At 35.0% G+C, this 13,118-nt stretch overlaps 1 protein-coding gene across 1 annotated transcript in view; it reads left to right on the top strand.

Moving 5' to 3' along the window:
• LOC121424760 (atrial natriuretic peptide-converting enzyme-like) overlaps positions 1-13,118 on the top strand; it is a 48,982-nt gene that overhangs the window by 6,232 nt on the left and 29,632 nt on the right. Inside the window, exons 2-4 of the mRNA XM_041620532.1 lie at positions 5,093-5,220; positions 9,535-9,567; positions 11,362-11,474. Of these exons, the coding sequence (XP_041476466.1) occupies positions 5,093-5,220; positions 9,535-9,567; positions 11,362-11,474 (274 nt within the window). The remainder of the gene's footprint in view (positions 1-5,092; positions 5,221-9,534; positions 9,568-11,361; positions 11,475-13,118) is intronic.

The raw sequence follows: 13,118 nt of genomic DNA, 5'->3' as shown, positions 1-13,118 counted from the left end.
AAAATGTAAGACAGCATTACTGGTCATAGCTCAAACACATCAAAACCCAATTGATTTCAATAATCAATAAATCATATATCATTATGCGTAAGAATGATAATCAATAAAAAAAAAGAAAGAAAGAAATAAAATAGGATAAAAAAAAATAAATCAGTACAGTTTTGAAAAATCACGACCAAGGAAAAAAAAAAAAAAAAAAGGAGAAGGGTGAAATATAATACCAGTTTCTGAATATTATGTCAAAATCTATCACAAAATTATTTCCCACTTTATTACAATCAATTTGAAAATAAGCTATACAAAAAAATCTTTCAGATAAATGTGCAAGAAACACATCGGCAGCCAGCTGTAACCTAATCAAAATAAAAGCTTGAGTATTCCATATTATCAAATCGAATCAACATCAATTTGTTGAGATGGAACTTGACGTCTCTATCTCGGGATTTCTAAAATTGTAGGAGTATACAGTTTCATGGTGTCGTGTGAAGCTTTGATGAAATAATGTTTGGTATGATCTTGATAAAAGTAAAACGGTGGGAGGGTATATATAGGCAGTTTTCGCTTCTACGGGCACGACGCACGGCGTGTTCACACACCAAGGAAAATGTATTGTCAAGCGCCCTTCATGACAAAGGACAAAGTCTTTGTCGAAACTTGGTAAATCGAAACAGCAGTTTCGTCCCGAACTCTAGACAAACAACATGTTTGCAGTTTTTCGTCAGCTAAAAAATTCGGACGAAACTGCCGTTCTGGTTCACCAATATTCGAAAAAAAGAAACACCATCCCCCGCTGCTCTTTGTCATTTGACGGGTATTTCCAATTGCATTCACTGTGTTCGTGAATCTGTCCCCGTTGCAGTTGCAAAAACTCCTTATCACGACAGAGAGCGCTTCCGTCGTTTAGGTTCATTCGTTTTGACATATTTCAGAACTCTGCAGGGGACAGTTCATTAGTAAATAAAGTCACATGTTTGATAACGTTGTTGATTTTATCATTTCTTGTTTGTCAGACTTGGTTGGTTGTTTGTTGATTGAGATATATTTTATATATTTACGTGGGACTGGCCAGGATCAATCTGATATCATGGGTGTGAAGGAAGGTATCTGTCAAGAGGAGATTGAATAACTTTTCAAACAAACTTGTCAAATTAAAAAAATATGAAATGCGAGGTATTTTTGAATTTTTCAAAAGGAATTTTCGTGTTGACAACGACATTATTGTGATGCTTGGGTCGAGCTAGTCATTTTTTTAGATTCACGTCGACAATTAAGCTATGAACAAGGAAATAGATGTTTCGTCAAATAATTACTGCTTGTTAATTTCAATATTCGAGAATAACGAAGAAGAATATCATGTTGCCATTTGGAGTGTGGAGTACGATGCCCAATCTTTTGCACAGAAATATAGGAAAACATCGGTTAAAGAATGGGGACAATTCTCGATGACAGCTCCTCATGCACATCATCTTTCGTGTCGTAGTTTAACCCATGGATTTAACCCGTTAACCTTATATTCCTCCTTCTTATATCGAACCCCGGGCAGATACTTCTAAGAATCGCTCGGGTCGGTACAGGACAGGAGAGGTGTGAGAGGAGAGGGGGTTAAGAGGACTTTACTCTGAATCTCTTGTAATAATGAAACATATTTGTATTATACAATTATGCCACTATAGGTCCTCTCTTTTCAACTGTCCTTTTGCGTTCTTACTTTTACCTTTTTCATCTCTCCTTTATTACCCGTCGAAAAAAGTATGGGGATGCCCGCCCTCTGTATCCCTTGTGACACCGCCCCTGCATGGCAGTCATTTGGGTTGTAATCAGAGAAGAGCTTCTGCTGTCTCTCTCAGTTGGATAGAGTTCATTGACGGTTATACTGATCCAAATACCACAACAGATTGTTTTCTATCTATGAGCTATGTTTTGTTGGTCCATTTTCACATGGGCTGTGACAGTTCATGTCATTTCGCGTTCCATATATTAAGTTTGAGTCAAACTTTGAACTCAAGGATCAAGGACCCAATACGTGCAAAAACCCAGAGATGTATATGCTAAAGATATACTTACTATTAAAGATTTCATAGATTCGAAAAATGGACCACCTCTATATATTCCTTCAAACAATTATGAAAACTAACAAATAACTTTTATACTAAGGATCAAAAAGTAATATTTTCTTGTAGAGTGCTCTCATGACTTCAAAATATAGGCCTATAACTAACCGAGTTGCCTGAAATATGCCTTGCGATGGCTGGCGAAAGGCATTTTCTTTTAAATCGTTTTTCGAGGGTAAATGAAAATAAATCATATTTACCCTTCGTGTTTGGTTTCGTATACCTTCTGAACTAACTGCGATTATTCAAATTCGCGCAGAAATTTTGAACTTGTTTAAAACTTTCCGACGAATTAAAAAAATCGTTGGTCATCTGTTTGAATTCGCATATCTTATTTAGTCTGCGGTAATAGTTCGTGTGTTATTGTCAAGCATAGTCCCTCATCGCGCTTTTGCCAAAGTGGACCGATCTCGAAAAAATCCCTAACGAAGCAACACGATGACACAAACGTACAGGAACGCCCGATCTATTCCCTCGTCTTTGTTTCTAATCGCATATTAAACCATTGCTCACTGTTCGTTCGTCTTATTGGGTAATTACCAACCCTTCGCTCGCCTTCGGCTGCAATTTACTCAAAGAGGTGTACCGAAAAATCGATATCCTTCGCATGTCATATTTATCATTCGCTTACCGTTTCGTTGATAACATTTGACAAAAGTTAATGATCGCATGATTTGACAGAACTTTATTTGAATTCGCTTGCATTTCGTGCATTTTTCCCATTCGTCACCCTTCATCTGCCCACATTCGGTCAGGTGTGAGGGGGCTTAAAGTATAACAATAAAATCGAACAAGCTTTTGTTTCTAGCCCGCACCCAAAGTGTTAAAATGGTTTATAACAACTATGGAATATTTCACTTTAAACAGAGGTGAAGATTGCTCGTACCAGCATTTTCACATTTCAGTTTCTCCTTTCATACTCCATGTTCTTATTGCTTAATATTGCAATATTTCACCAGAAGACAATGTAGAAATATACGTGCACAACTACGGTGTGTCTGTGATTGTCTTTAAAAGGTCTTTTGAGGTTTGGTTTTATTTACCTTATAAAAATCACACAAAAAACACATTCTTCAAAACATTAAAATCAAAGATACAGATGGATCACTCTATTCAGAGCCGTTGATATAATGGCTCTGTTCTTCCTACAGGTCAATTATGGTCTTGAACTAATAAACTTTAATTGAATCGGATTTTAAATGCAGTATCGATATTAAATAATTTATGAATCTAGAATGGAGAGGTCCAACATTTCACTACAAAAAAAGTGAAAAAATAATAAAAAGTTCGTAAATCAATAAACGATCAAGTCTTCTGGCGCCGAAACTGTAATATAGACTGAAAAGGAGTATAACATGATATTTACCCGGTCGTGTCGGTAGTGGGTTTAAAAGTATGCTCTATACCCAACACGATGAATTGCACTGAATAAAAACGTGATAAACCGAAAAAACTCGACCAAATGCTTCATCGAAGTTTTATTTGAATAAGTTAGCAACAGAAACTTCTAAGTTTTATTGACATTTCGGATTTCATTGGGTTTTTTGTATAAAGGAACCTTTTGAGCAGCGTTGGTTACACATTTAATAGAGGAAAAGTCACACTATGGTGTAAATATGACCTAAATTCATGAATAATAGATCTATAATGAGACAACGAATGATTACAATCTCTGCGATCAAATTACCATTATCCGAGTCCAGTCCATCGCAGTATTACTAAACGAACGATTCCTTATCATCATGCTGAAATAAGTATGACATACATACTGGTTTCATTTTATCAAAATGTGTTACATGTACATCTTCTGTGGTTACAAAAATGTGTAATACAATTTGAACTTGATCAATTTTAAAACAATATAAATGTGACAAAAAGAGGACATTCTTAGCAACATTTGTGGATGTGTCATGTTGACTTGAGCGTTGGTATAAATGAATTATGAATAAGGAAATGTAAAGACTCATTTGAAGAAAATCTATCGAGTCCAGATAATAATGTTTTATTTTCATAAGAACTAAACTCGATCCCAAATTCAAGATAATAATTAGGTCTGTCAATATTAATGTCAGGTTTTCCTGTGAATGAAATATGCTAAACGAGTTTAATCGAAGGTTTCTTGTGGTGGTATTGGTTAGCGCTGATATTTTTAACGTCATGTAGACGTCCGCCTTTAATATTGTTAAAGATTTTTAAAGGATTAAAACAAGAGTATCAATAGGTCTGATTGCATGATATAATTATTTTCCTATAAAGGTGATATGGGAATATGATATAATCAAGGTTTGCAATATTGAACATGCTTGAGAGCACCCGATGGGCTGGTTGCATGGACAGCTTAGCTCAGAGGCATGATAATAGTGTGGGTTAAGGATAACATCGTGTGAGTGTGGGTGAGAGTGTGCATTGTCAATGACCCATGTTCACTTTTTATATAGCCCCCCTCCCCCCTCTTCCTCTCTCTCTCCGGTTCTGGATGTGCGTGTATATGAGGATGTGTGTGGGTGTGGGTTTGTGTGTGTATCAGTTACGCCAATAAGTGGTGGCCTAGCAATACCAGTATCAGTGTTTGCTATAAAAATGCATATCCAAACGATATGTCGCGGTATGACTATATACTCACTATAATGGGGTTGATAATATCAGGTGTCTAACTCTTTCAATCAATCTGTGTAGCATATGACAGAGTTTGTCCACTTATCACTGCCTATCGAAATACAATCTTGGTATTGGTTGAACGATAAGATCCGTTCGTTTAATTGTATCAAGGTTTCATGAGAGTTGCCTCATTATCAATATAGAGCAGAATGTTGTTTAATCAGTTATTCTTTCCGTTTAATAGTGCCTAAATATAGTGATAACACAATGGTTTCAATCAGCGGATCAAAAACACCTTTCATTCCACGTCACTCCCGTCTCTCTCTCCCCCTCTCTACATTCCTTTCGTTCTGTCTCATTCTCAATCGCTCTCTCTCTCTCAGTGCAACGGAAGAGTACAAAGTGGAGACGAAAACGTCGAAGAGAAGATGCAAATTATGGTCTCTAGTACTCATCCTCATCATCAGCGTCATCATTCTCATCGCCATCACACTCGCAGTAATTTATACAAGTAAGTGTTTCAAAATATAGTTTGACAGAGGAGGGCCTGCGCAGTTGTAAACCTGGTTTGAAACCATCCATCTGAGTTATTATGTGCCCTTTTTGGAGCATACTTTTCATTGGAAAGGTCACACACTCTTTGATTATGAATTGATTTTATGATTTGAATTTATCGTACTTGACATGAACACTTACATGAAGGAAAACCATACCTTAAAATGTTCTCTGAAGTCGAGGAAAATATTAAGTTAACTTCATGGCCATTGGGAAAATCTTTCTCTGTATAAAAGCGATTTCAATACCAAATCATAGTGACGATCATACAATCGTATATTTTGTTCCGATATGAGCCACAAACTGCCTTTTGTCCTGTTGAATTTTATTTTCATTGTCAAACAAAAGCTGCGTGAGCATTATCTTGCGACCCAGATTTCATACAAAACATAACAATACATTAACGTCAGCTTGAGCATTAAAAGAATGTTTGTAAATAACATAACAATTGTGACAATGTTCATTACTGATCAGCTGACGAGAGTCAACGGACTGACAACTTAATAATTATTGATTATGGGCTTTCAGTTAATACAAAGTTCTTTAAGGCGTTTGAATGTCATGAAAAAAAAAAGTTTACAATTAGGACTGTTCTCGATTTAAGTCAAATAGGATAAAATGTAACATCGGTATTTGCAATAACACAAACTTTCCATCGGGCATGATAAAAATAGGTTTTCTTTTAAGAATTAAAATCATTGACAATTTAGATAGTCTTCACTTTTATTACAATCTGGTTCATATTAATCATTATAAATAATGGTTGTTGTGGACTACTAGAAATGGCATTGATTCAAAACTGTATCAAGGACTACTACTGATAAATATACCGGACCTATCAGTTGATATTACAAAGTGAAACCTAAAAATAAGAACTGTACTGTGTTATGCTTTTACCCAATGTTTTTCACATTAACATGAATGACGAAAATCCTCTGTGATATTAAAATGACACTTGTAAAAAGTGAGACAGGATGTCATAAAATATTATCATTCGAAAGGCAAATTTGATTTTTATTGTGTTATTATCATTAGGGACTTTTTTAATTACCAATGTTTATCTTTAAATTTACAGTCAGGCAAACATTAAAAAGTCATGCATATACCCAACTATGCTTAAATTAAAACAACCTCAGTAAGAGTCAAATGCATCATATGAATATTTTTAATGAAGAGAAATCAATTGTGCAGACGTAGCTGTTATGCACATAGATTTGACACTTAAGAAATCGATTATATTCAAACGTGATTTGTCACACAACCAACATGTGGTTGTGACATTTAAAAATCGATCATTTTAAAGAAGATTTTAAAATTATTGACAAAACCATCATGCAGTTTTGACAATAACCTTTTAAAACAATCATAATTATAGAAAAATGTCCAATTGGGTGCCTCGCTCGATGCCAAATTAAAAAGGTTTTCTTCCTTTCGAAAGTGTGAGACATATATTGTCTCATGACAAGACCACTTTGTATTCTCCATTTTAATTTACACCTTTTCATCAGTAAATGATGGATTGATCCTCTTTACAATTAATGAATTAACTAAATTAGTGTATATGACAAATGATGCGAAAACTGATGCATTTCGCAAAGATGTTTTTAAAAAATCAAAAGAAGGTCCAAAATTGATCAAATGTGGGTGTAGGAAGCGTGTGATTACGCTTGAGAGATTAACGCAATTAGGAGTCACCTCATTCGGCGTGAACCATAGCAATCGAGAAATGCAAATACACAAATGAAAAATAATCATGATAATGGGGACAAAAATAAAGCTCTGAACTCCCATTACATGGTACTTTCTTACGTACTTGCCCTGTAGGTAGGAAGTGGAATTCGAGAAATTAATACAGCAGTAAGATTGACTTAAACTGCATGAACCATTGTAATCTCAGGAGGCCCCGCCCACTTATAGAATAACCATGGTTACATCTTTATTTGCGTACTAGTCCATCGGGATTTCCCCGAATACTGTATACGGCTACCACACCACTGCTACATCTGAACTAAAATTGTATTCGTCAGTGGAATGAGCCACGTTTGCATACGATTTGTTTTTACACATGTCTTGGCCTTTTGTTACCCTGCTCATACATTGTATGGCTCATTCACAATTTCCTTTGCGTCACTTATTCAGCGGCTTTTTAATTACTATTAATGATAATTTAAAAAAAAATCTATAATCAAAAGCCACTATTTGGGGTACGAATTTCTGCGATATCACTTTATTATTTCAGTTTTAATTTTGTGACGTTTTACCCTTATTGGTTTTCCTTCAATTCAGTTTTTTTTCTTGTTATGTACCATAATTGTGTATTCGAAATTGTGTGGACAATATGAAATTGGAATTATCAAAATTTAAAAGAGTATTGAGATGTATTTATATATAAGTATATACGTATTTGAAAGGTCCCAAATCGGTGTGTTCTCATTTAATCCAGTTTCGATAAATCGTGGACGGAAATTTCAGTTTATTCGAAGGCAACAGACCGCAGTCAGAGATTTCCATCTAAAATTGCAAATCCAATTTGATTTATGATGTTTATTCAGAGCAGTAAATCAAACACAAGAGTTGGATATTTCCATATTTTCACGGTGAATAGAGTGTCCTCAAGTGCATAAATAGTATATCCTTCAAAAGTCTAAATTGATCATTTATGTTAAAAGGTGAAGTCAAATCAGGAATTTGCGTGAAGAGAAAAAGGGAAAGAGGGTTTGGTCATTATCAGTTAAATGTTTTAATTAAATCGAATCTGATTATATCCAAACGCTTCTGTCATGATCTTAAGAGAATCAATTAACTTCAAGTAAGCACTTATTTTCTTCCAATTGGCATTTTCATATTGATTCTTCCCAATCGATTTTAGTGTGCAATGTAATGAATAATCAATCACTTAATTTTGAATAAACATGCGCAGTTAAAAAGTGAGGCTTTTAATCCGATAATCAAAGCTGATTTATCTTAGCTGCCTTGCTATGAGCAACATTAGAATTATATTTTCTGAAAGTATATCAGGAATGTAAGCGTGAAGTCACTTATATTTTCTTAGATGGCGAGAATATGACATATCATATTGTGGGCCTTTCCCCTTACATACTGATTATAAATCATGTATGTAGTAAAATTTAATTACAGTTTTAGCAAAATTATAGCCTGCCATAACTTTTCAACTCTGACTCATAACATTAAATTGATTTAAAAACTATGTTTTGCACACTTTAGAATGAAGGTGATATTTCAATTTTAGTTTTAGTTTTAGCAAAATTATAGCCTGCCATAACTTTTCAACTCTGACTCATAACATTAAAATGATTTAAAAACTCTGTTTTGCACACTTTAGAATGAAGGTGATATTTCAATTTTAGTTTTAGCAAAATTATAGCCTGCCATAACTTTTCAACTCTGACTCATAACATTAAAATGATTTAAAAACTCTGTTTTGCACACTTTAGAATGAAGGTGATGCTTAATTTCACTAACACATCAGGCAGGATAAAGAACAATATGAAATTAATAGTGAAATCCTATAATCAAAATCTAAATTTTTAATTGCAGATTCCGTTGTTAGAACTATATACTAAAATAATAAAATATTTCTTTCCAGACATTATAGAAAAGGGGATTTAGGGCTTCGTCCCATGGAACTTTTGTATATAAGCACTTCTGATATTTAATTGAATCAAACAATTGTTGATGTTTTGGGATTTATTCGATTTACTCGAAACATTACACCCAACAATCAAGCCACAAGCACGTTCGTGTATTCAAAATTGAAAAGGTGACCTTTCAAAATTATTACCATGAACGTCATAATGACATCACAGGTGCCGACGGCTTTTGTAGTAATACATATACACAGCAATAATCAAAATCACACCATGAACAGAAGAGAGATATTATTTGACAGGACTTCTCGAGATATATGAAAGGAGTATCGTTGAGCTTGGCATAATTTGGGGGTGGAGGTGTTTATTTTGTTTGACACAATATTTCGATTTCAATCGGAAATGACCATTTCACTATGGAAAATATAAGTCACGATCTATTTTTGCGAATGGCAAATTAGGAATCCCTCAGATATTAATTTGGATTAAACATTTTTTTAAATAGTGTCTTATTACATGATTTTAGTCATATTAAGGGCCTAATCCCCTTAGTTCGTCAGCTTTAATTGCCAATCTAGTTTTTAAGTCTACCTTGTTAGGTAATGTCTGAGTTTTTTTTAACTGAGGCTAATATTTTGACATTTTTCTTTTTCTCACTTCAGGTAGATCATCAGATTCACAATATAACGACATAGGTAAGGATTTCTGCATTCACTTCTTCCATCTCTTCGAAAGACTGTTATACAATTCACCCATTTCATTTTTTTCGTGTTAAGTGGTTAGTTCTCTTCCCGTGTCGTTATTTGTATTCGCTGTATGGAGATTCACTCGGCACCTACATGTATATATTTATATGTATATATATATTGTTCTGTCTTATCCATCTCTTTGTCCTACCGTACTTTTCTTTAGCGTTTGAAACTTTTGTATAGAGCGCTTTATGAATTTTGGAAATGATTGTTATTCCTATCATTATTATTATCATTGTTATTAGTACTGTTATTATCATTATTATTACTATCATTTCTCTATCTCTCCCTCCGTCTCTTTCTTTCGTACTCTTGTCTTTTCTCCCCTTTTCTAATCACTTGTTTTTATTTAATTGGGTAAATCAGTCATTGCATGAACTTTATCTACCTACAAACCTGACATAAAATAGCTTCTCCTGTTTCTGAGTCGGACATTTTCTTTATGTGGTACGAACACACATATTTCTTTTTGTCATAGAAATACGGACTCTGCGATGCCATCAAAATGGGATGATTGGTGCGGAAATCAATAAAAATGCTGATCAAAATAAATGCTAAGATTAATCGTCCGGTTATCATTGTAATTGAAAAAAGAATATGAATAAAACAGCCCGCTTACATATTATTTAATGACATTACTGTTCACCAGGGGAGAACAGAGGATCAGATTTTATTGACAGATATCACAGACCGCGACCGATTAATCGACTGTAATGATTGTTATTCCACTTAAAACTTTTGGAAAGTAAATGAAATATGGGCGATCATCAATAGGAGAATGGGAATGAGAGGGATTTGTGGATAGGAATTTATGGGGGAACCACTAGTTGGTTTCCATGACTAAAGCATTTTTTTGTACATATAGGCGATACATAATTGATAACAATATTATTTGGTTTTATTTTCCTCATACTGATGGAGGCCACTTTTTCTTCAGAGTTTATTCTGTACGAAATCAAAAGCATTTTCAGAGTGCAAAAATTTCGTCAATTTCAAGTAAAAAGAATGTGTCTTTACTACTACTACTACTACTACTACTACTACTACTACTACTACTACTACTACTACTACTACTACTACTACTACTACTACTTCTACTACTACTACTACTACTACTACTACTACTACTACTACTACTACTACTAGTAATACTACTACTACTACTACTACTACTACTACTAATACTACTACTACTACTACTACTACAAGTAGTAGTAGTAGTAGTAGTAGTAGTAGTAGTAGTAGTAGTATTACTAGTAGTAGTAGTAGTAGTAGTAGTAGTACTACTACTACTACTACTACTACTTGTAGTACTACTACTACTACTACTTCTACTACTACTTCCTCTTCTTCTTCTTCTCCTCCTAATCCTTCCTCTTCTTCTTCTTCTCCACTACTACCTTGTCCATCATCACCACTAAACTAATGCCATTATTATCAATGTACAGTAAAAATTTCAAATTGCAAGTACCAAACGAACTAGTTCGTTCTTTCGAGGTGACCCCCCCCCCGCGCTTTCTGTATGGCTTGGTAGCATTACAGAGGGATGGACATACATGTAATATACGGATCGCAATACATTAAGAAGAATAGAAACATTATCTCAAACACGTCATAATTGATGATATGTTTATTTTGTTCCCGGATATTTTTTTACGAGGATATGATGGTGAAAATGAAATCTAATTGAATCGAATGATTTATTACATCGACAGAAACAATGTTTCTTTTTTGTCACAGTCAGTGTCTCAGCACATGGCTCCCTTCGGATTCTCAATAGAAATTTTACTCCCGAACTCAATGAGAGCCATTCAGTTGAGTATGAGGAGTTGGAGTCTGCCTTCAAATTAATGGTACGTATATTGTCCCATCCAGACAGGTGGAATTATTCTTGTTAGGAAGAGAGGGAATGTGTGTGCGTGTGTGTGTGTGTGTTTGTGAAGGTATGTGTTGGTGTGGTGTGCGTTTGTGTTTATGAGAGTATGGGTGTTCATGTGGGTTTCCTTTTTTCTTCGTTTTTAGTTTCGTCTCACCTGCGAAGCAAAGTGAGACTATAGGCGCCGCTTTTCCGACGGCGGCGGCGGCGGCGGCGGCGACGGCGGCGGCGGCGTCAACATCAAATCTTAACCTGAGGTTAAGTTTTTGAAATGACTTCATAACTTAGAAAGTATATGAACCTAGTTAATAAAACTTGGCCATAAGGTTAATCAAGTATTACTGAACATCCTATTAGAGTTTCATGTCACATGACCAAGGTCAAAGGTCATTTAGGGTCAATGAACTTAGACCATGTTGGAGGAATCAACATCGAAATCTTAACCTGAGGTTAAGTTTTTGAAATGTCATCATAACTTAGAAAATATATGGACCTAATTCATGAAACTTGGACATTAGGTTGATCAAGTATCACTGAACATCCTACATGAGTTTCACGTCACATGACCAAGGTCAAAGGTCATTTAGGGTCAATGAACTTTGGCCGAATTGGGGATATCTGTTGAAGTCCCATCATAACTTTGAAAGTTTATGGATCTGATTCATGAAACTTGGACACAATAGTAATCAAGCATCACTGAAAATTTTGTGCAAGTTTCAGGTCTCATGATTAAGGTCAAAGGTCATTTAGGGTCAATGAACTTTTGCCGAATCGGGGGTATCTGTTGAATTACCATCATAACTTTGAAAGTTTATTGGTCTAGTTCATTAAACTTAGACATTAGAGTAATCAAGTATCACTGAACATCCTGTGCGCGTTTCAGGTCACATGAACAAGGTCAAAGGTCAATGAACTTTGGCCGAATTGGGTGTATCTGTTGAATTACCATCATAACTTTGAAAGTTTATGGATCTGATTCATGAAACTTGTACATAAGAGTAATCAGGTATCACTGAATATCCTGTTCGAGTTTCAGGTCACATGATCAAGGTCAAAGGTCATGTAAGGTCATTGAACTTTGGCCATGTTGGGGTTTTTTGTTGAATAACCATCATATCTCTGTAAGTTTATTGGTCTAGTTCATAAAAAGTGGACATAAGAGTAACCATGTATCACTGAACATCTTGTGCGAGTTAGAGTAGTATTCAAAGTCAGCACTGCTGCTATATTGAACCGCGTGATGCAGGTGAGACGGCCAGAGGCATTCCACTTGTTAGTTTCGTCTGTTTCCTTCAATCTAGAAGATCTTTTTCAGAACTTGGTGGAGTGTGTGTCACACGGGTGACATGCAACAGTACATGGTGCAAGTAAAAAAAATGTAAGGACTGGTTTTACAAGGCATCTTTTTTCTTATTCATATCACGACAATGTTTCCTAGAACCCCTTTCCATTTAAAGAAAAAACAAGAGCAAGCGTTGTGAATTATGCCACATCGGAAGACTCTCCATTATCATAAATGAAATGTGTTCCTAACCTTAACGATGCTTATAATCTTAATATCAAGCAAATAGCGATCGAATCTGCACGCCTATTGTTTTAACATTTTAACGTTCATCGGCCA

Source organism: Lytechinus variegatus, chromosome 1 (assembly GCF_018143015.1).
Source record: "Lytechinus variegatus isolate NC3 chromosome 1, Lvar_3.0, whole genome shotgun sequence".
Lineage (NCBI taxonomy): Eukaryota > Metazoa > Echinodermata > Echinoidea > Temnopleuroida > Toxopneustidae > Lytechinus > Lytechinus variegatus.
This window is presented reverse-complemented; position numbering and strand designations above follow the sequence as displayed.